General features: G+C 41.5%; 2 protein-coding genes across 9 annotated transcripts in view; both read right to left on the reverse strand.

The window, feature by feature from the left end:
- The window catches only part of Htt (huntingtin), a 139586-nt gene extending 124601 nt beyond the window's left edge, over positions 1 to 14985 (reverse strand). For both annotated transcript variants that reach the window (XM_075943833.1, XM_075943832.1), the window contains exons 1-2: positions 14635 to 14985; positions 2608 to 2691 (exon numbers count right to left, since the gene is read on the reverse strand). In XM_075943833.1, coding sequence (XP_075799948.1) covers positions 2608 to 2691; positions 14635 to 14834 — 284 coding nt within the window. In that variant the 5' untranslated portion in view covers positions 14835 to 14985. The remainder of the gene's footprint in view (positions 1 to 2607; positions 2692 to 14634) is intronic.
- Positions 14986 to 22620: 7635 nt separating this feature from the next.
- Positions 22621 to 24275, reverse strand: part of Grk4 (G protein-coupled receptor kinase 4) — a 78427-nt gene continuing 76772 nt past the window's right edge. For all 7 annotated transcript variants that reach the window (XM_075943839.1, XM_075943837.1, XM_075943840.1 and 4 more), the window contains one exon: positions 22621 to 22786. In XM_075943839.1, coding sequence (XP_075799954.1) covers positions 22736 to 22786 — 51 coding nt within the window. In that variant the 3' untranslated portion in view covers positions 22621 to 22735. The remainder of the gene's footprint in view (positions 22787 to 24275) is intronic.

Genomic DNA, 24275 nt, shown 5'->3' on the forward strand with positions numbered 1-24275 from the left:
ACCATACCTTACCTTCTAAACATCTACTATCTAGCTTCCTTGTAGCAAGTCAGAAAATGTCTGCAAGCTACCCTAGCTAACTAAAAACTACTGAACCTAAAGAGGAAGGTCAGACCAATCTCATTATTAGTCACTCGATCACCTCCCACAGGTCTGTGATTGGTATTTGAAGAGCAGTTTATGAGACAAAGTGGTTTAACTTTGTAGGATGTAGCATTAACCCCAAGAAGACAGAGTAAGCACTGAATTCACTTGCTAAAATGTATAGTTGGTCTCAGTTACAGACTGGGGGATTAAGCCTTCAACACAGAGACTGGGATGGAAGCCGAGGCATTCAGTCCACAACTAATAAAGATGAACTTTTAGTCTGGGCAGTGATGGCACACACTAATCCCAGCACTTGGGAGACACAGGTAGGTGGATCTCAGTGAGTTTGAGGCCAGCCTGGTCTACAAATCAAGGTCCAGGACAGCCAGGACTGTTACATGGAGAAACCCTGTCTCAAAAAAACAAAGAAAGGAGCTGGGCGATGGTGGCACAGGCCTTTAATCCCAGCACTCGGGAGGTAGAGGCAGGTGGATCTCTGTGAGTTCGAGACCAGCCTGGTCTACAAGAGCTAGTTCCAGGACAGGCTCCAAAGCCACAGAGAAACCCTGTCTCGAAAAACCAAAGGAAAAAAAAAAAAAACAAAGAAAGAAAAAACAAACAAAAAGATAAAATTTTAACATAGGAAACCCAAAATAAGTACGGAGTCCAACCTAATTCCTTTCTTTCTTTCTTTCTTTCTTTCTTTCTTTCTTTCTTTCTTTCTTTCTTTTTTTGAGAAGAGTTGATGATTTTATAAAGTCTAAGCTAGCCTCTAATTCATGAACCTCTTGTCTCTAAGTAGCCAAGTCAAATTTCTTTCTTGAAATACTTGTCTTTTTTTTAAAATCTATTTGCTTATTAGGATAACGGTCTTTTCTATAATGATTTACAAGATAAACCATTAAGCCTCATTTATACATTGTCAATACCTTCCCCAAGCTGAATGTATTTACTATTTAAGGTGGATTTTAATATTTAAGCTATATACTAAAGCCAGGTGTCCTTGCTAGTTTTCTGTCAACTTGACACAAGCTAAAGTCATCTAAGAGGAGGGAACCTCAATTGAGAAAAAGCCTCCATAAAATGGGGCTACAAGCAAAGAAGTCTGTAAGGCATTTTCTTAATTAGTGATTGATGTTGGAGGGTCTAGCCCATTGTTGTTAGAAAGAAACACCCCTGGTCTTGGGACTGTGGCGTCTATAAAAAAGCAGGCTGATCGAGCCATGAGGAACAAACAAGCCAGTAAGCAGCACCTTCCATGGCCTCTGCATCAGCTCCTGCCTCCAGGTTCCTGTCCTGACTTCCATCACTGATAGACTGACTGTTAAATGGACACATAAATGAAAGCTGCTTTTGGTCATGGTGTTTCATCATAAGAATCTACTTTGAGACATCAGGTCCATAATCTGAGCACTCAGGTTGAAGCAGGAAGATCAGGAATTCAAGGTCATCCTTTGCCATATAGTGAGTTTGAGACCATCCTGGGCACTTGCTGCTCTTGCAGAGGACCTAGATTTGGTTCCCAACACCCACACAGCAACTTACTTTAACTCCAGTTTCAGAGACTCAAGGGCCCTCTTATGGTCTCTGTGGGTTCAACACTTACACACATAAAATAAAAATAAACAAATCCTAAAAGAATACAAATCAAACACCAACATCCCATTCAACTATCATATGGCTAAAATTCTCATATTAAGATGCCAAAAAGAAAACATTACCTATGTCAGAGCCCCATACCCTTATAACACAGCTAGATGTGGTGAAAGCATCCTTATTTTAAACAGATTTTTCTTGATGCTGGGTTTTGCTATTTCAAAGGCTAATCACTAATTCAAAGGCCCTCCTGTCTCAGCCTGCCAAATACCAGCATTACAGGTCTGTACCACACCACACTTAGACTAGATGAACTTTTTAAAGATGGCTAGGGGTACAAAGGATATGTTTACTCCATTAAGAGTGAAAATACACAGTTGTTATGTTTGTTGTTGTTGTTGTTTTGGTTTTTGAAGACAGGGTTTCTCTGTGTAGCCCTGGCTGTCTTAGAACTCATTATACAGAATAGATTTTTCTGAAACTCATAGAGATCCACCTGCCTCTGCCTCCTGTGTGCTGGGATTAAAGATCTATGCCACCACCATCCAGCAATCAGTTTTTATTTCTATAGAAAGTTTCTAATACGATTATCTGAGAGACATCTTAAAAAAAAAAAAAGAAGAAGAAGAAAGGAAGGAAACAAGAAAGAAAGAAAGAAAGAAAGAAAGAAAGAAAGAAAGAAAGAAAGAAAGAAAGGAAGGAAGGAAGGAAGAAAGAAAGAAAGGAAGGAAGAGGAGAAGAGGCTAGAAAGATGGCTCTGTGGTTAGGAGCACTGGCTGTTCTTCCAGAAGTCCTGAGTTCAATTCTCAGCAACTACAAGGTGGTATACAACCATTTATAATAGGATCTGATGCCCTCTTCTGTCATGCAGGCATGTAAATAGAGCACTTATGTGTATATATATATTTCTTTTAAAAGACTTACCTGAGAGACTGTGCCACAATATTTTCACATATTGTTAGACAATGACTCACACGGTCCTTCTTGGTGGCTGAGAGTTCCTTCTTTCTAAAAATCAAAAGGAAAAGAAATGAGCATATGCTGAAGTGACTACATCATTTGTTTCTATATTTCATCCATTCCTAAGTAGTTCTTGGCTATTACTAATGAATCACTAACTCCACACTGGAACAGGGTAGCATGAGGATAGAGAGGGGTGATGAGAGACGAGCTTCCCCAAGCGCTTCCTAATGCACCACTCACATACAAAAATCAGAAGCGTCAAAAAAGTATTACCTTCCCCTTACAGAGAGAAGGAGAAAATAAAGTGCCAACAGTCAGGCAGGGAGGAAAACCGGCAAGAGAGACCCTATGAAAGGTAAAGTCAAAGATAAAGAAGACTGTGCATGGGTTCCCAGCACAGAAAGATTCAGAGCCTGAATGTTAAGTCCATAAAGAATCTGTCAGTTCTGGAGTCAGTGAGTGTGTCTCTTTCATTTCTTTCCTGAAAGGGTATTTTCTTGACAAATTATGCTAGGGACTACTGATCACCCACCAAAATTTTCATAGCTTGATCTCTGCTTTGACTTGCCAAAAATCACACATGTAGAAAGTAAGAGCCTGAACTGGTTATCTGACTTCAAATATGATCTATGTCTTACCAATCCACGTTCAGTTCACATTTTCCCTATTTAATGACACTGAAACAAGAATGCATATTACAACCAATGGCATATTACAGATTAATTAGTAACTTCTTTTCTTTCTTGGTAGTAAGAGAATGGAGACATGAATTACAATGAATAAGATATTCCGTGGGACACAAAATATGATACTATCCTACATCAATAATATAATAAATAAAATAAAATCTATAAATCTTGATCATGGTAACCACAGGGATTTATAGATTAATCAAATTTCATAAAACTGTATACTGAGCTGGGCGGTGGTGGCGCATGCCTTTATCCCAGCACTCGGGAGGCAGAGGCAGGCGGATCTCTGTGAGTTCGAGGCCAGCCTGGTCTACAAGAGCTAGTTCCAGGACAGGAACGGAGAAACCCTGTCTCGAAAAATTAAAAACAAAACAAAACAAAACAAAACCTGTATACTGAAAACATGTATGAAACTGCCTCTGTTCTCAAAATTGGTATGGTTAACTGAATATGGTCAGTATACTATGTAGACCTCAGTGGCTAACTAGTCTATACACACACACACACACACACACACACACACACACACACCAAAAAAAAACAACTAGAAATAAGCCTTCTTTAAAAAAAAAAAAGCCAGGTGGTGGCACATGCCTTTAACCCCAGCATTCAAGGAGCTGAGGCAGGCAGATCTCTGTGAGTTCGAGACCAGCTGATGTACAGAGTGAATTGCAGGACAGTCAGGGCTGTTACACTGAGAAACCCTGTCTTGAAAAACCAAAAATGACAAAACAAACACACAAACAAAAATAAAAACCTGTCAGAAGGAGTCAGACAGGGTAGCACAAGCCTTTAATCGCAGCAATCCAGAGGCAGGCGGATCTCTGAGTTCAAAGTCTGCCTGGCAAGTTCCAGGACAGCTAGGGCTACACAGAGAAACCCTGTTTCAAAAACAAAAACAAAAACACCTGTCAGTAAGCAAAAGATGAACAACCTAGACAAAAGGCCAGACTAAAGTGCTTCTTTCATACCTATCCTATGGCTTCAGGTGTCCTCAAAGTTAGCAAAATCAAAGTAAAGTAGAGAGGAAAGATTTAAAACATAGGGTAACTGAAAACAAATCAGAAGATCACTAGTTTTGGGGGCAGTTTAATAATATAAAATGAAAAAACCTTGCTAACAAACAAGCAACAACTTAATTGCTAAAGCAGCCCTCAAACTTCTATAAGTACACACAACAACACAAGCTAATAAAATTGCACAAACCCACAACAGCATATCTTCCAAAGGACTGTCAAGCAGATAGGAAAAGGCAAGGCAGATCCCATGAGAGGTAAAGTCAAAGGTGAAGGAAATTGTGCAGGGTAATGTGGGTAGAACACTCATACACATAAAATAAAAATAAGCAAATCTTAAAAAGAGTACAAATTAAATATCAACACATCATTCAATTATCATTATGGCTAAAATTTTCCTATAAAAGATGACCAAAAAGGGTTCTCAGCACAGAAAATAATCAGAGCCTAAGTGTTATCCCAGTAAAGAATCAATCAATACTGGTGGGTTAGTGAGTGTGTCTCCCTCATCGCTTTCCTAAAAGAGAATTTTCTTGAAAAGTCATGCTGCAGACTACTGATCACCTACCAAAACTTGCCTAGCTACAGACACATAACTTGGTCCTATAGATAGATTGGGAACACAAGGGACATATAGAATTCCTATTGCATCTATTTGTTCTAGCTATCCCCTTCCAATTAGAACAAACATGCCTAACACTCAGGTTTCAATAAAGACTAAGAATGCAGAACAGCATGGAAGCATCTTTGGTCCCTATACGACTTTCAGAAGCACAGGCTCTCCACACCTCTCATCCTCATAAGAGGCTCACTGTAGCAATGCTAGAATTGAAACCTTGCAAACATCCTTCACCAGTAAAAGACAAACAAAATGTGATAGCCAAACAATGGAAACTACTTAGCTAGAAAAAGGAAGCAACTACTGATAGGAAACAAATCATAGTGCAAATCATAATGTATTCCTCACCAGCATTCACCAGTAGGGAACACTGGCCCTTTAAACTTTAGTTTAAAAGAGATGGAAGAAATAGAAATGGTAAAGCTTGTAGTGTTTGGGGCATACATCTTCTAACGGAGTTCTAGAGTGCCCCCACAATCCCGCTTTCTTCTTCCAACTGAGTTCTAGAATGTCCCCCATCATCCCACTTTCTTCTTCCAACTGAGTTCTAGAGTGCCCCCACAATCCTACTTTCTTCTTCCAACTGAGTTCTATAGAGTGCCCCCCACAATCCCGCTTTCTTCTTCCAACTGAGTTCTATAGAGTGCCCCCACAATCCCGTTTTCTTCTTCCAACTGAGTTCTATAGAGTGCCCCCACAATCCCGCTTTCTTCTTCCAACTGAGTTCTATAGAGTGCCCCCCACAATCCTGCTTTCTTCTTCCAACTGAGTTCTATAGAGTGCCCCCAAAATCCTGCTTTCTTCTTCCAACTGAGTTCTATAGAGTGCCCCCCACAAACCTGCTTTCTTCCTTCCTCTCTCCCAACTGTCCTGAACCTCACTCTGTATCCCCTTCTAGATGAGAAGTTAAGATTCTTCTGCCTCACCTCCAGCTCACAAAACCTAGCCTAGGTCTGTCTGAAAAAAGTTCTTTTCTATCTCATTTTGTCCAATAAGAAAACCAAATGTTTAAAAAAACAAACAAAAGACAACTTGTAGCTATTTCATTTCCCATGGAATTAGGTGAATTTTTAAAGATAAGTCAAACTGATTTGTTTTACATGAAAAGTAAAATGAATAGAAGGAACTACATAGCTCAGAGCAAGAGCTGTATCAATAGGGTAAAAACAATCTGGCTCTCTTCAATCACTTGAAACTACATCATCAAAATGAAAAGAAGCTTCAGCCAGTTTCTTCTAACATTGCAACAAAGCAATCTTCAGAGGCTCACAATGATGGAGGCATGTTAAATCCTGGCTTAGATAATCATCAAATTATCTAAGAACTCATTTCTCCTCACCAGTATCTATCTATCTATCTATCTCTCTCTCTCTCTCTCTCTCTCTCTCTCTCTCTCTCTCTCTCTCTCTCTCTCTCTCTCTCTCTCTCACACACACACACACACACACACACACACACACACACACACACAGAGCTGGTAGCAAGACTGAGGTCTACAGCCTGTACCACCACTGGGAAGCACAGCAAACTAGGGTAGGAAGTCATAGTTTCTGTCTGATTTCTCATCAACTGCTCTCTGACTTTTGCCAAGTCCTATTACACAAGGATTGTTTCACGCTTAATTTTTTTTTTTTAAGACAGGGTCTCTCTGTAACGGCCCTGACTATTCTGGAATTCACTCTGTAGGTCAGGCTGGCCTCAAATTCACAGAGATCTGCCTGCCTCTGCCTCTCGAGTGCTAGGATTATGCCATACCCAGGCATGGTATATATCTTCAATCCTAGAACGCAGGAGTAGTAGAGGCAGGAAGATCACAACATGTTCAAGGACAGCATGGGTATAAAATAAAACTATGTCTTAAATAGATCAACAAACCAAAGGGAGGGAGGGAGGGAGAGAGAGAGAGAAAGAGAGAGAAAGAGAGAAAGAGAGAGAAAGAGAGAGAGAGAGAGAGAGAGAGAGAGAGAGAGAGAGAGCGCCAAAAAAAGGTGGTAGTGCATCCCTTCAATCCCAGCACTCAGGAGGCAGAGACAGACAGCTCTCTATGAGTTCAAGACCAGCAGCCTGGTCTACAGAGTGAGTTCCAGGACATTAAGAGTTGTTATACAGAGAAATTCTTCCATAAAAACCAAAATAATAATATTAATAATAATAATAGGGAGGAGATACACAAGAGCATCGAAGAAACTTGAGAAAGGAGCGACCACATTGGAAAGACAAACAAGAAGTCTATTTCATACATACAAAAATTAACTTCTAATATACAGCCATCTTCAATGGGAAAGGCAAATCAATATGTCATTTATGCAACACAATCAAGAAATGTCTCATGACCTAGGGTTGATTAAAAATTCATCAAAAAAGAAATAAAAGCACTTACCATAATGGAAAAGTATGATAAATTGGACTTCATCAAAATGAGGAATTGCTCATTAAAAAGCATCATTTTGTGAAGGAAAAGATAGGTCAAGGGGGGAGGAGGTATGCTCACAGCAGCACTTACCTGTAAATGCTTAATAACCCAAACATACAACTAAAATGAGAAAAGCATGGTATATTCATACAAAACAGACTAAGTAAATGGGTAAATATTAAGCCAATAACACTAAACAAAAAGAGATGCAACACATGTTAAGTACGAGCAGGTAGCGCTGTATGATTCTATTCATGTGATAGTCAAAACTGAGTCACAGTGTAGTAAAATTCAGTGCTTAAGTTGGCCTACATTTTCTCAAGTTTAATTCCTATCACAACTACTGTCTCCAAAAAGTAAGAAAAACCCAATAAGGTTGTTTAAAGAAATACACCTCTTTGGTGAAACTATACAGCAGGGCAGAAAGGTGCCAAAGATGAGGGAGGATCACTCAAGGAACAGAACTCAACTAAGGAAGGGTGCCACTAGAGCTATGTTCTGACAAATGAAGAGGTAATGGAGAGACAGAATAGATGGAGAAGAGAAATTTTGGTTTTGTTTTGCTCTTGTTTGCTTGCTTGCTTTGTTGTTTTAATTTTCTTTTAGGGGGTGATACAGGGGTGAGGGGAGGATATGGAGGGACTGGGAAGTGAACAAAATTAGGCTGCATGATGTGAAATTCCCAAAGAATTAATAAAAAAAATTATGTTATTTAAAAAAAAAAACAGTTCTTACCCAGCTCCCTCTAGTGCAAGAGCCACACACAAAGAATCAACATATAAGTCATGCTAGCAAAATGAGAACAGGACAGGGGCTGCACATCACCTTCTCAGTACTCCTAAGAGAAAGGATCCATCAGCAGAGCCAAAAATCAAACCCAGGGCTGATAAAGGAAAGGTGGTAGCTAGTGTGTAAAACAAACACACAAACCAGGGTTTTATTTCAACATACAAATGCCATTTGACTAGGGAGTCAAGGCCTAGGACTTGCCCACCCCATGGTCTGTATCATAGAAAAGGACCACTATACCAGAGCCTTTCCTGCTAATGAGTTCATTGCAATAAAAGGTACTAGCATGTGTAATTCAAAAATCACCGTGTTCATAAACATGCACAATTACAATGTGTCAAGTAAAAATCTGTAATATACTTTAAAGAGCAACATCAAAAAGAGTTACAGAGATGGCTGGTGGTAACAACTGAACACTGTTTTTACTATCATAGATTGTATATTTGAAATGGTTACATTTTATATGATGTTATTTTACCACAGGGGAGAAAATAAGAAAAAAAAACCTGAATCACCAAAAGTCTGACATTATAGAAAATGTCACATAAATAGAATCATAAAATATGTAGGCATTAGGAACCAGCTTGCCCATAATCGCCGCTATTCATCTGAGCTGCTGCAGGTATCAATGCAGTTATATTCCTTCATGTTGCTAAGGAGCTTAACTACCTGTTGAGGACTTGTAAACTGACTTCTTTTGGGGCCACTACCCCTAAAGCTACTGATCACTTGCAAACAGGTGTTTGTGTGACTCTAAGTTTTAACTGATCCAGGATATTAATGCCCAATACTGCAACCGTTGGGTTGTTTGGGTTGTATAATAATTGTGTGGTTATTTTACAGAATGTAAAGAAAGGGGGGGAGGAACCTTATAGAACTCACTACTTTGATAGCTAATTTAGAAGTGTGTGTGTGTGTTTTAAGGAGTTTCAACACAGGTATGTACATGAGTAGACAGTGTGTCCCCCAGAAAAAATGTATTATTAAATGAAAATTCCCAGTGCTAAGCATGGGATACCTTATTGTTCAGGGAGACACCAGAAGCACACACACACACACACACACACAAACAACACAGGCTATTTCCAATGCTCTTGGATGCCCAATGTAACTAGATGGTAAGACCCTACTGTTGAAGATATAACACACTTTGGTTGCATACAGGACACAGAGAAATAAAGATAGAATCGACCTGAAAACTTCCCGTTGGCTGGCTAGTTTTCATAATGCCAGATTTTATGAAGGCCACCGGGGAAAAAAGGACATGAACGGTCTTACTAAGCACTGGCCCCTGAATGCTACAATATAGGCAATGGAGACAAAATGTGACTATTAGTGCAACTGTGTATAAAGGATACAAGGATAACCAACTGCTTTCTAACTGGATTTAAAGCCTGCTCCACAAAAGGTAGAAATTTAGTACAAAGCCTAAGACTCAGAGGAAGGAGGTTACAGGCCCTAAAAGGGGGACCTTACCACTGTTGTTCTGTTAAACAGACAAGTTGTTAGACTGCCTTCTAAATATCTGTTTATACTCATAAACTAGTACTAACATCTGCGTTGGCAAAAGAAGCTTCTATCTGCAGAAGACTAAGTATACTAAGAAGTGACTACTGAATGTGTTGTCTAAATCAACCCCACCCACAAGGTTCAGGGAAGGGGGGTGGAGAGAACGTAAGAGCCAGATTTCAGGGAGTTCTATGAAGCGCTGTCTTTCAGACATGACATGGCTGTTGCTTTCATGACCTCACTGCAGTTATGGTCACCTATACAAGACCTACACAAGAGCTAGCCATGGTGGCACACACCTTTAAACCCAGCACTGGGAGAAAGAAGCAACTGGAGCTCTGTGAGTTTGAGGCCATCCTGGTCTTCAGAGCTAGCTAGTTCCATGATAGCCAAGGCTATAAAGAGAAAGCCTGTCTCAAAAAGCAAAAAACAACAACAAAAAATAAAAATATTCTTTTAAAAAGTCAACAAATATTTCATAACTTGACTTGAAAATCATGTAAAATTCCAATTTTATGTACTCATTCTTATATATTATCTATGAGTACTTTTATTACGCTACAATGGCAGAGCTAACTAGCTGTGATGACATTATGTCCACAGAGCCTGAAATATTTACTATCTGGCCATGAAAGCTTGCCAATATTGATGGACTAAAGTAAGATTGATTATACAGAGTCAATCTCAGATGGCGTCTTTGTAGAAACTAACAGCATGATCCTATAATTCATACAGAAATGCAAGGGACTCAAAATAACTAAATCAATACTGAAAAAGACAGATTGGGGGGCATACTTCATAATTTGAGATAATGATTCAAATCTGCAATCAAGACTATAGTACTGGCATAGAACAGACACACAGATCAATAACAGAAAAGGAAGTAAAAAAAATCTACACACAGAAAGGTAATTAATTTTTAACAAAGATGTCAACACAATTCAATGAAAAAAGAACATTCTCTTTAACCAAAGTGCTGGATTCCACATGCAAAAGAAAAGTGTCAAACCTCTACCTTAGCCACAAACTCAAAATGGGTCAGACTTGCATATCAGCGCTACGACTTGACAGTTCTTAGAAGACCAGGTGTAAATCTTTGTGATTTCAGATAATGCAGTGGCTTCTTAAATATTTAATATACTGCAACTAAAGACAAAAACAAACAAATTGGACTTCATCAAAATTTAAAACTTCTGTGCTCTGAAGAACACTAGGTAGTGGTGGTGCAAGCCTTTAATCCCAGGACCTGGAAGGCAGAGGCAAGCAGATCTCTGTGAGTTTGAGGCCAGCTAGGTCTACAGAGTTGAGTTCCAGGACGGCTAGAACTGGACACAAAGAAGCCCTATCTCAAAAATAAATGAATGAATGAATAGGAAAGTGAGTCAGGGAGCTAAGCTGGGTCGAGGTTCAATGGGTAACAGTACTGGCTTTACAAGCCTAAATCCTGAGTTTAAATCTTCGGCATGCAAGTAAAAATTGGGCATGGCTATGCATGCTTGTAATCTCTCTGTGGTGGGTAAGGACAGGCAGATCACCAGTGTTTTGGTCAGGCAGCTAAAAAGTAATCAGGAGCTTTACGTTCAGTCAAAGACATAGAGAGCAACAGAGGAGGAAGTCACTCAACATCCTCTTTTGGCCTCTGCATATTCTACAAAATATATACACTGTACACTATTCAAAACACACATACACACAGGGGCAAATCTAGAGTATACCAGTACTTGGGAAGTTGTGCCAAAAGGACCAAAGCAAGTTTTGAGAACTTGGGCTACAGAGTATACCAGACCAACTAGAGATACATAGCAAACTCCTGTCTCAAAAAATAAACAGAGAAATTGAAAAGACAATACATAGAAAAGGTTTGCAAATTATGTCTGATAAGGAAATAGTATCCAGAACACGAGAAATTCATATGAATCAACAAGACACATAAACCAAAAAAGTGTGCAAGAATGAAGACTGGGACTTGGTGTCTGGGACCTGAACTTCCTGAACTTCCTAGACATAGTCTGTCTTCTAATAAACTCTTGCCTTTGCCTGTTTAAGATCCTGTAGCCAGGTTTTCTATCTGGAGCTAACTGCAATAACTGATAACACCAGGGCTTCCCTCTTGCTCCTCCCCGACTACAGCTACTCTTTTCATCCAGCAAAAAATGGCATCCCTCAGGAAAGCTTTTTTGACAAGTTCTCCCTGCAGGAACACTCCTCTTCCACACACCCTCCTAGTAGATTCTTGACTCCAGATGTTCGTTCCAAAAAGGCCTTCAACTAGACATTACTTAAACATCCTGTCCAAACAACACTCTAAGGCCCTGACATCTACTAATCCCCTTCCCTACTTTACTGTACCTTATCACTTATTTTCTTGCTTATTGTCTGTGACCCTCCCTAGAATTTTAGCTTCATGAGGACATAACTTTGTTCCCTGCTAAAATCTACAGCTAGAATAATGCTAGACACACAGGTGACGACCAGCAAATACCGATAAGTGAATGGCTACAATCAGGAAAAATGAGATAGGAATCTGAAGAGTGCAAACGTTAAGGGTGAATGTGAACTGCTTAAGGTCTACCAGAACCACCACAGCCAGCCCGAGAGCTCCTGCATCCTATACACTGAGCAGAGAGAGCGCTCTGCTATTTCAACAGAAACCCACGCATGGCTGTGACACTAGTTCTCTGTAACACAATGAGAGCCATAAAAATAGAACAGATTCATTCTAAAATTGTTTTGGCTGGTCTCGATTTGGAAAAAGGACTTTTAACTGAAGCAAGTGGACAAAATGCCAAAAATCGAAGCTTCCAAGCAGTGAGTTTGTTACTTATTACTAATGAACACCTGTTTTCCAACAGCAAAGTACACAGAAATATGAGATATATGCTTTTATTTAAAATAACTACAAGGCTAATGCAGTTGATTTTGGGGAATGTTCCAGTTAGTTCTTGATGTACAGTGTAGTAATTAGGTTTTAAAACTTTTAAAAGCTTTTGTTCCAAACCACTTTTGTCTGTAAATAATTTAAAAATCTGTCCTAACATATGCCCAGATTTTATCTGGAAGGACACATGAGGAGAAACAGTGCTTGCTCCTAGGGACAGAGTTAGGTAGTCAGGAGAATGGGGACGGGGATGTTTTCATTATTTAACCTTTCCTAACTTTGGAACTGTACCATGTTAATGAATTACTTATGCGAAACCAGATTGAATTTGTGTTTAAAGCAGGCAGAGCAATCACCCCACCCTACCCCCACCCTTGTTTACAGAAAATATGGGAAATATGTGAACTTCCACAATTCCTAACACCCAGAGAGACAGAGTCACGGTAAGAATCTAATAATTAGAAATTACTTATACAGTCAGGCGTGGTGGCAAATGCCTTTAATCCCAGCACTGAGGAGTCGGAGGCAGAAGGATAGATCTCTATGAGTTCCAGGCCAGCCAAAGTTACATAGTGAAACTCTGTCTCAAAAGCAAAAACAATAGAAATTACTTATCTACACATAAGTATTTTTCTACTCAAACATACTTTCACATTATAGAAGAAAAATTTATTCTTATATTTTATTCTATCAAATAAGCCAACATTTCTCCCCAAATCTTCATTTTTTTTTTTAAATTAGACTCTCAGGACAGGAAAAGGATCTCTATCAGAAACAGAAAAACAAGAAAAAATTACTAAATATATGCTGGGAATAAAGCTCAGTGGTAAAGCACTTGCCTAGCATGTGTGAAGCTTTAAGCTAAATTCCCAGCACCAGAACAATTTTTTCCCCTAAATGAGTATAAATAATGAGATTCTTTTGTAGGTTGTTTCCTGAAAGTTCTCCTTATTAATTGTACAAATCCACATTAGAAATAAAATGCCCAGAGTTGAAAGGCCTGAACTGCAAGAAAGCACAGGGCTGAACACTCAGCATGGACTTCCAGGAAATGTCGAGCTTTTTTTTTTTAAGACTATTGTTATTCATGGTCTCTCTTCTGTTTCAAATATTCTCTCCAGTCACCCGCAACAAACTTCCAAAGGATGACAAGACTTCAGCAAAGAATTAAACAGGAATTTTTACTGAAGTACCTGATATATTCGGAGTCGAGGAGTGACCCATGCTCTAAATCAAGCCCGACCGTAACACCGGTAAAATTCATTCCCTGGTGGAAACTGCACAACACCAACATGTCCATTTTATTTCCAGCAGGAAACAGGCAACAAACATCAGTCGACTTTTTCAAATATATATGCGCATGCATACATACAATTTTTATTAATAATCACACCTAAGTTACTCACCAGGTACTCGACAACCACAACTCATCCATCCAATTACCTGCAGACCAACAGGAGAGTACAGAAGCAGACCTTTGCGGTGATGCTTAAAACCTTGTTACTACATTGCAACACCAACTAAACGAAACGCCAGGAGTATAGGAAGCGCCTCAAGTCACAGGCTGCTTCAAGTGTCACTTGGAAAAAGAATATCCCATTGGATGGGTTCACACTCCCCCGCCCTCAGCACTCCCGCAGAAACCTCCTAAAAGCATTATGTCATCCACTATCCGCACATCTCTCACGCTATCCTGCGCTCCCAGCTCCGAGGCCTAAGGAGGCAACCCGGAGAGGTCTCGCCCTCTCCAAGTTCTCCTGGAGTCAAGTGTGCCACAGCCCCAGTTTCTCCCCGAAGACAGAAACAAGTTCGCTCCCTAACTTCACAAGCTGGGAAGGGCGAAAGCACTAGGGCCGAGACGCCCCTCGACGTGTCCCCCGCAGGCCTGACCGGGCTCTGCCTCCTCTGAGGAAGGCCAAAGACCCCACGAGTCGAGGGCCCGGGCCGGACAGAGGGCCCGGCCTCCGGGAGGCACCGAGACCCTCTCTCTGGACAGGTGCTTGCGTTGGCCGTCTCCGGCACGCAGGCCAGGGGAGCGGGCCCCGGGAGGGAGCTGCGGCGCCCGGACTCACGGTCGGTGCAGCGGCTCCTCGGCCGGACCCGGCAGCGGCGGTGGCGGCGGTGCATGCGGTGGCGGCTGCCCCTGAGGCGGCGGGTGAGGGGGCTGAGGCGGCGGCGGTGGTGGCGGCGGCTGCTGCTGCTGCTGCTGTTGCTGCTGTTGGAACGACTTGAGCGACTCGAAAGCCTTCATCAGCTTTTCAAGGGTTGCCATGACGGCCTCCTGCCCGGCGGGACAGGCCCCGAAGGCTTGGCGCCTACTCGCACCCCGCAGAGCCACTTAGCAGCGGGGAAATGAATGGGGCACTGCGCGGCGGGCAATAGCGGAACCAAAGCGCCCAGCCATCTTGGGCCCGTCCCGGCAACCCCCGCGGCGCCTGCGTCCTGTGACGTCAGGCCGGCGGAGGAGAGGCCACGCTGGACCCGCAGATTTGACAGGCTGAAGCGTCGTCTTTCCCAGTAGCTGGAGTTGACAGCACGTCCTGCCTTTGCCAATTTACTGAGACTCCCCGCCCACCGGCATGGCCCCTCCCCTCCCTGGCAAACCAATCGCCTGAGTGGAGAGGGTGGGGCGGACTATAAATGAGGGGCGGAGCCGAACCCAGAGCGGGTTTGAGCGGGACGCGGCCTAGCAGTGGCTAGAAACAGTAGCGATGGAAAAATGTCTAGGAAGTGGGCAGAGGAGTTGGCGACGCGGCAGGGTTTGGGGAAACCTGGAAGGAAGGTGAAGAAGTTGGAAAGAGGAAGGGCAGCGAAGAAATTGCCCTGCAGAAAGGCACGCTACACTGGGATGGCGGTGGTGGAGCTCGGAGCCCGAAACCCAGAGAGGCTCTCATGGTCCACAAACCGGCCGGTGGCCTGAGATACAGTCCCAAGCGCAGCATGCTGGGGGCTCCCTGAAATGAGAATGGAACCAAAATGACCCTTATACAGGACCAAAGGACCCCTATGATCCGTGGACCCCTGAAGCGCTGGCCCCCTCAGATGTGAAAGCCTCTAGAGGGTGTGCTGTGAAGGAAGCTGATAAAGGGTTCTAAGCAGGCAGCAGTGGTTGCAGTTCAAAGAGAGACTGGGGTTAGTGCACTGGGGCCAGACACCCCACAATGAGTGCCGGACCATGGGCATTGCTCTGCCATCAGCCAGGACCTACAAGGGGCTTCATAGCCACTAGGGCTGAAGACTTTGTCTCCAGAGCCGCCATCTCTCACAGGTGAGCTATTAAGCAGGAAGCCGAGAATAGAGTGGATTACATCCAGCTCCTGCAGCCTGTCCAGGAAAAGTGTTGGCTTCAGAGAGAGCTGTCTAGTGGTGATGCATTTGGTGAAGAACTCATTTAAGACCTTCAGGCTGCCCCTTAAGACTCAAGAACTCTATTACACAGCCATGAAACAATCCATCTTCTCAAAATGGTCAAGTACACAGAAACCAAGTCTTTAGATTCCATGTCCCTCCTTTCATTAATGTGACTATCTGCTGCACAGAGCCAGTGCCAGATCCCACGAGAGGCAAGCTGGTTGAGACTGGGAGTTGCTAGTAGGCAGACTTGAAAGATGGTCCAGTGAACCCAGCCTCTTAGCATTCTCTAAGCTATGACATCCCTGTTCTCAAGAATGGGCAGCTGACTTCTGACTTCTAACCAATACAAGGCAAAAGATAACAGGATGGGATGTCATACTGTTGTTAGGTTACAAATGTAACCTTAGTCCTGTTGACTACCATCTTCTCAACTTACACACATGCCTTTTTAAAAAAATTTTTAAATTAGATGTATCTTTCTTTGTGTGCATGTTTTGACTGCCTCTATGTGTTGTACCACATGCATGTTTGATGCCTGAGGAGGTCAGAGAGAGCATTGAATTCCCCAAATCTGGAGTTATAAGTGGTTGTGAGCCACCATGCAGGTGCTGGGAATCAAACCTGGGGCCTCTGTAAGAGCAACAAGTGCTCTTAACTGTTGAACCATCTCTCCAGCCCTGCTTACACAAATTGAGAAAGAGCAATTGGCAAGACTGACATAAAGAACAGTCCATGGCCAGCAGTCAGAACTACCATTGGCAGTCCATCAGTACACACAGAAGTGGACTCTGCCAACACCACTAAAGCTCTACGGTGATTCTTTTGAAGTCAAGCTTTCAGATAACAGGGAGCTGGTACCTGATTGGCCACTGTGAGAAGCAGGTAACAGAGGACTTACATAAGGTGGGCCCAGATTCTAGACCCATAGGAACTGGATAGTTATTAAAATATAGTGCTAGGCCACTATCCTCTGGTATTTTGCTGGTCAGCAAAGGATAGGTATATTTTCTGGCTTGTACTGCTGTGTCAGGGTACCACTGTCTGGGAGCTATCAGTAGATACTTATATTCTCATACTCCAGCAAACTAAAAATCCCAAATAAGGGGCTGGCAGAGCAGCTTCCACTTGAGGCCTCACACCACCATCCCTCTGTGTCTTTGTCCTATTTTTTAATGAAATCCTAAGTAACTGGATTAAGATCTAGTAGCCCCACTATATCTCAATACCTCTTTAAAGACTCTCCAAGACTTAGTGGTACATGATGCCTGTAATCTGAGCAATAGAGAGGTTGAGGTAAGGGTATTTCAAATTCAAGGACAGCCTTGGCTAAATAGTGAGTTCTAAGCCAGACTGGCTGCCTATCAAGACCCATCAGAAGAGGGAAGAGGCCACCATCTGCTTTCCAAACACAGACCCATTCTGCTATTCTAAGGGGTTAGTTCTTCAGTATATAAATTATGAAGTGAAACAGTTCTATCCATAAAAACAATAGTTGCATTCCAACAGTTACTCTGTCCTTAATTCGGAAATATCACCTGTTTTTTTAATATGGGTAACTTTCCATTTAGCTAAAATACCACAGTTCCTGTCTCTCCATAGCTAACTAAACCATGTGACTAAGTAAGTCCTGGTCAGTGAGATACAAGCAGAAGTAGTGATACTTCTAGAAAGTCTTCTGCAAAAGAAAGGGTACATCCATCTTCTTCCTGATGCTTGCAATGAGAGTATGTTGTCCGGCAGTAGAGCAGTCATTTTGGGTGTGAAAGTCACATTCTGAGATGACAGAGCTGGAAGAAGTTGGGTGGATGACTGGAGCTGTCATTCTAGCTGCCTGCCCATTTCTGGATTTATTTCACCGTAACAGAGCAATACATTTCTATTTTGTCTAAGCCACAGTTACTCTGAGTTATACTATTAGATGCACCTACACTAAATCTTCACCAACTTAAGAGACAAAGAGTTTGTTCTGGCTCGCAGTTCAAGGGTACAGTCTTATGGCAAGTTTAGGTGGCAGGAGCATGAAGCAACTGATCACATAGCTCTACAATTAGAAAGCAGAGCACATGAATGTATGTAGCTGCCCAGCTTTCTTTCTCCACTGATTTAGTCCAGGATCTAGCCAGGAAATGGTGCCACTTACAATAGGTGGGTTTTCTAACTGAATTAATACAATAAAGACAATCCCCCATAGGTGTGTCCAGAATGCCATTTCTCAGGTAATTCTAGATTCTGTTAAGTTGACACCACAAATCATACCTCACTATGTTAGAGATTCAGGCTGAGAGAAACTTGAGCATAGACTGCAGCTGGCTCAAAAGGGAGAATATGTGTGCTTTAGGCAGCACAGCAGAAGGGCCAGAAGTCATCACAAGTCAAAGATGCGAGACAGACTTGTAGGATTTGGTACTGTAAAATTGGGTTTGGTCTTACTTTAGCCCACCCCTTCCTTGCTATGCCCTCATTCCTCCCCTAGTGTAGTTTGAAATAATGGGACTTAGTTGTTCTCACGTTTATTGGTGTTGGGGGTGGATCATGCACATGCCACAGTGCACACATGGAAATAAGGACAACTTTTGGTTTTCAGTTCTTTCCTTCCAAGTAGAGGCCAGGATCAAATTCATGTCATCAGCTTAGGCAGCAAGTACTTTACTAGTTATCTTGCCTGCCTTTGTGTGTGCCAGTGTGTGTGTTTTAATATTTATTCTTCTTAGTTTTAAAAGTGTGGTGGTAGGAAAGGGAGGTGTCTGGATATGTGGTGGAATGTGTACTTTAGTGCAAGTGTTTGCGAGGTCCAGAGGGTCCAGAAGAAAGTGTCAGATTCCCTGGACCTGGAATTACAGACAGTTGTGGGCCACTCAAAATTGATGCTGGCAACAGAATTCATGTTTTTAGTCACTGAGTCATCATCTCTCCAGTGTCCTACCTTTGCAAACATATTTTTATTGTGTACATGTGTGTGCTTTTTAATTATACACTGGCTCCTGGTTAAATGATTCCCTTAAGTATCAGAAGAGACTTGAAACTTTTGAACACTGTTAAAACATTTTGTTTTGTTTTGTTTTTCCAGACAGGGTTTCTCTGTTTTGGCTGTCCTGAAACTTAATCTGTAGACCAGGCTAACCTCAAACTCAGAGATCTGCCTAGCCTGTGCTGGAACTAAAGGTGTGTGCCACTATCACCCAGTCTAGTGTTAACAACTACCGACTAGTGTGATTTTTGGTTGTGAACTTGACTACTTCTAGAACAAAAATCCAAGAGGTTGGATATACCTGTGAGGGTTTTTTTTCTTAATTAAACTATTTGAAGTGGGAAGACCCACTTTTAATCCAGTTCTTTTGACATGGTAAGATTCACTTTAATCAAGATCTTTTGAGGTAGGAAGATCCAACTTATTCTGAGCCCCACCTGCTTACATCCTATATAAAGGACATGGAAGAAAGAAGCTTGCTCTTTTTGCCTGTTTGTTCTTACTGGCAAGTCCATTCTTTCAATGGCATGAGAGGCTCCCTCTGCAGTATTCCAGTATATACTGAAGAACAGCTGAGACATCCAGCCTAGTGAACTGAACAACTGGAATCTTGAACTTTCAGTTGGTTGATAGCCATTGTTGACTAGCTGGATATACACAGCTAATATATCCATTATAACTTCATATATATCCATTTATACCCATTATTACTCCATATATATATATATATATATATATATATATATATATATTTCCATACCACCTATAAGCTATTCTAATAAATTCCACATATATCCATATATACCATTATAATTCAATATATATAAAGCCATATATATAAAGCCATGTGTGTATATATATATATATTTATATTTATATATTCTATCAATTCTGTTCCTCTAGAGAACCTAAGGAGACTTTTGAAATCCAGAAGGATGCATTTTGCATGAGATGGCCATGAGGCCAGGGGGCCAAGGGTAGGATGTTGTTTGTTGTTTCAACCATACACTCATTTTTTTAACACTGGGTTCCCAGCTGGTAGTACTGTTTGGGAAGGTTGTAAAGCCTTTTGGAGGTGGAGACTTGCTGGAGGAAGTGAGTCAATGGGGGCAGGCAGGCCTTGAGGTTTTATAGCTTAGCCCATTTCTTGTATATTCTATGCTTCTTGATTGCTAAAACTATGTGATCAGATCCCTCTGGCACTGCTACATACAATATGCCTCACTAGCCCTGTAGACCCCATTCCTCACATGGACAGCACAACAGTGCCACAGTGAGAGCTTCTGTGTTACAGGGTAGCCTCCTGCTTGATTTACACCTACCAATTGAAGTGCCCCAGGCCCAAGGAAGACCTTGATTTCTCTTCAGTGTGTGTGTGTGTGTGTCTCCCAGAAGGGCCAGTACCCCAGGACACTTTTAAGCAATAAAGCCTTTGTCTCCACCTTGTGAGTCTTCATCACCATGATCCCAGGATACAGGCTACAGGCATTGTTCCCAGCACCTCTGGAGGCACTATATAAGATTAGAGGTTATTTTATTTGCCCCCTTTGTTACCAGTATGGTTTTGATGGTTATACAGAGCTCTAGACTCAAGCAGTTACTGTCATTCTAAGCACCCCCAGGCAAGGGCATTTGCATGTGAGGTGTTCTCTGTTTATCTGAAGTAAACCATCTTAATTAGTGCTCCGGTGTTTCCAGCTCCTAGGCTATGTTGGCTTGCTTTTCCCAAGGCAAGGGGCACTTTTCTGTTAATCCAATGTTGTGGTTTGACTATGAAATGTTCTTAACAGGCTTATGTGTTTGAGCACTTGGTCCCCAGATGGTGGTGTTTTAGAAGGCTGTTGAAACATTAAGAAGTAGAGTCTTGTTGGAGGAGGTGGTTTTTGCAGCCTAGTCCCACTTCCTGTTCACACTGTTTCCTAGCTATGGATGCAAAGTCAGCTTCCTGCTCCTGCTGCGATGACGTCCCCACCATGACAGGCTGTTTCCCCCTTCCTTAAGTTATTCTGCCAAGTATTTAGTCATATTAATGAGACAAGTAACAAGTAACTAGAAGGTAGTTATAAATACCAGCTAAGGTCGCATGGTCACTATAGAAACAAGAATTGCAATTACAGTGAGTATTTCTGTATTTGTTAAGGATGTCTGTGCATATATTAATATATGTATTAAGCAGATATTTGCATTTTCTTTACTTTTTTGCAGAATCATGTCAGTTGAGATAATATCAGTAGCTGTGTTGTGAATCTATATTATCATATTTAAGTTAGGGTATCCTAAAAGACTAGGCATTCCTCAAGGGACTTTGCCATCTATTCTGGAGGAAGGATAATGCATTTGCAATTTTATGAACAATGGTTTTATCTTGTTAAGTGAAATTATGACCTTGTTATTATCTCCATTTGGAAATTAAACATTACATAAAGAAATGTGATTGTTAAGTTGACAAGGGATGGACTTATGATGGTTAATATTTGTGGTCAACTTGATTAGGTCTGGGATCAACTAAAAAAAAACTTCATCTTTAAGTGGGTCTGTGAGGGTATTTCCTGAAAGGATTAACTGAGAATGGGAGACCCTCCCCCAGAGGAGGAAGCACCTTCTATAGGCAGTGCAGATATAAAAAGGGTCTCAAGGTTTCTTTTTTCAAGAAAGTGTTTTTCTGCTTAACAGTTTTGGCTGTCCTAGAGCTCTCTTTGTACACCAGGCTGGCCTCAAATTCACTGATATTTACCTGTCTCTGCCTCCCAAGTGCTGGGATTAAAAGTATTTGTCACCTCTGCCTGGCAGGGCTGCTTTGCAAAGCCTGAATTTGCCTTATTGCCACCACAGCCCAGCTTCTTTCTTTATTTCTTTTTTCTATTTGCAATACTGTTTGGCCAATAGCTTAAGCATATTTTTTGATAACTCATATCTTAAATTAACCCATCTCCACTAATCTGTGTATCGCCATGAGGTTGTGGCCTACCAGATTGTTCCGGCGTCTGTCTCCGGAAGGGCTACATGACCGCTATATTTTTTCTTGAGCCCAGTTATTTCCATATTTAAAGATCAAGAACAGAGGTATTCTTTCATGTTTCAAAGCATGACTAACAACTCCACTTGGCCTTCAAGATGTATGTCAAGAAGTATGATGCAGGATTTCCACAGCACTCATCATGGTCCAAGCAGCAGGGGTAAAACAGAAATTTTAGAGGCTCAAAGAACCATATTCAGCTCAGTAAGGAACAGTCCAAGTAGATGAGGAAGCAGGGAACTGGCTGGAACTAGATTTGAGTCAGAGCATAAGAGACCTCAATGAACCATCGGAAAATCTTTTCACTTTGTATATGATGTAACACAGGCCCAGGAAGATGATGTGTAGCTTCAGGTAACATTTAACCAAATGTTGGTCCTAGAATCTATCCCAGACCTCGAGGGATGAGTGAGTACCAAAGCAGGCAGGGGAAATTTAAAATAAAGGAAGGACCTATGATTCTTCTCTGAGAGTTTTGAATTAACAATTTAAAAAGTAGCACTAAAGTTCCATAAGAACCTCAGCAAATTTCAGGGAAAACTGGACAGTGTGGGACAGACATACAGGAACAGGAACAGGACTTCTAAGAACTGCTCCAATGTACAAGGCATCCATACTTGGGAGCTTCAGGGTACACAGTGGTGTTCTCAGGCTTCTTCTGTAACACAGCTTCAGTAAACAAACAGTGCAGATATTAATGTAAAAATATATAAAAGCACATTATAAACAGTGTCAGACTGTTTATTAGAATTCATGGAAAGGACAAGACACTGAGAATGTGACAGGTTCCTTCTTTAACACCAGGGTCTTGTTCTGTGGTCGGCACAGTGAACGGTCAGCGTTGTGTTGGCTCCCCCTCCTCACTGAGAGCTTTGCTCAGGCAGCCCTGCAACACACAGCACAATGGCCAGCCTCAGCCATGTCTCTAATGTCAAGATGGCTTTGTTTTGCTTGAGTAGCCATGAGGTCTATAAGCATGAACTCAACCAACCCCGAATCAAAAATATTGAGAAAAGTATTTTAAGCCATATGACAATGCCAAGTAAGTTTTAAAAGGATATGACAACTATTTGTGTATTGCACTCTGCATTGTAAGTAATCTAGAGGTGATTTATATATACACTGTACATTTATGAAAGAGACTTGATCACTTTTAGACTTTGGCATCTTGAAACTGATCTCCAAAGATACCTAGGAAGAAATATAATGTTCTAGAAACTGGGACAATACTAATTGTGAGGTAAGCAAAAATTCTAAATGCATTTTTCTTATTAAGAAAAAAAAAAGAAAGAAAGAAATGGAATTCTAAATGTAGTTCCAGCTACTTAGGAAGCAGAGCCAAGAGGATCACAAATTCAAGACTAGCCCAGGCATCCCTAGGCTAGTGAGACCCTGTTTCAAAAATGTTTTAAAAATAAAACTTGCAGGGTGCGGGGCTATAGCTCAGTGTTAGAGTACTTATCAGGTATACACAAGGTCCTAACTTCCGTCCCTATACCGCTAAAAGTAATTTTAAAGGCATATGCTTAATTTACATACAGATATACTGCTTCAAGATGAGTTTTGCTGTTTTGTGACTGTTGCGTGCTACATCAAATTCAATAGCTGAATGAGTGCAGAAGACAGATGAGGCTCACTGGCTCTTTCACCAGTAAGTGCTATGGTAAGAAGGCGCTCGACATGGCACAACTCTATTCTCTCCGTGGAGAGTGCTCTAGTGGATGTCATTATGGGCTCTGAATAAGGAGGGATGCCCAAGGACTTAACTGTGTGCAGAAATAGACTGATGAGTTCAGTTCATATAGCTATCCCCTAGTTGTGAAAGAAAATGTGGTCTTAACAACAACCACTTTGGGAGACTTTAACTACTGAAGTCTTGTTGAAAAAAAAAGCACAGATTAGGATGCTAGCAAACAATCTTTTAGTAAATTCCTCAAGAAATGATAGGTATAAGAACCCCCCTCCACCCCCCAAAAAAAGAAAAGAAAAAAACTGAGCCAGACAGTGGTGGCGCATGCCTTTAAATCCAGCACTTGGGAGGCAGAGGCAGGTGAATTTCTGTGAGTTCGAGGGCAGCCTGGTCTACAGAGTGAGTTCCAGGACAGCAGAGCTGACACACAGAGAAATCCTGTCTTGAAAACACAACAAAAAATAAAAGAATTGATAAGTTCACAACAAATCAATCCACTCATAGGATTTTTTACTTGATGAAATTATTTTCTGACCTTGTCAGGTGTGTTGGTACACACTTTTAACCCCAGCACTCAAGAGCCTAAGGCAGGAGGATCAGGAGTCTAGGGTCTTCTTTTGCTACATAACAAGTTCAAAACCAGCCTGGGATACATGAGGAAGAAAATAAACAAAAGTAATGCTAC

This window comes from Microtus pennsylvanicus, chromosome 12 (genome assembly GCF_037038515.1).
Source record: "Microtus pennsylvanicus isolate mMicPen1 chromosome 12, mMicPen1.hap1, whole genome shotgun sequence".
Lineage (NCBI taxonomy): Eukaryota > Metazoa > Chordata > Mammalia > Rodentia > Cricetidae > Microtus > Microtus pennsylvanicus.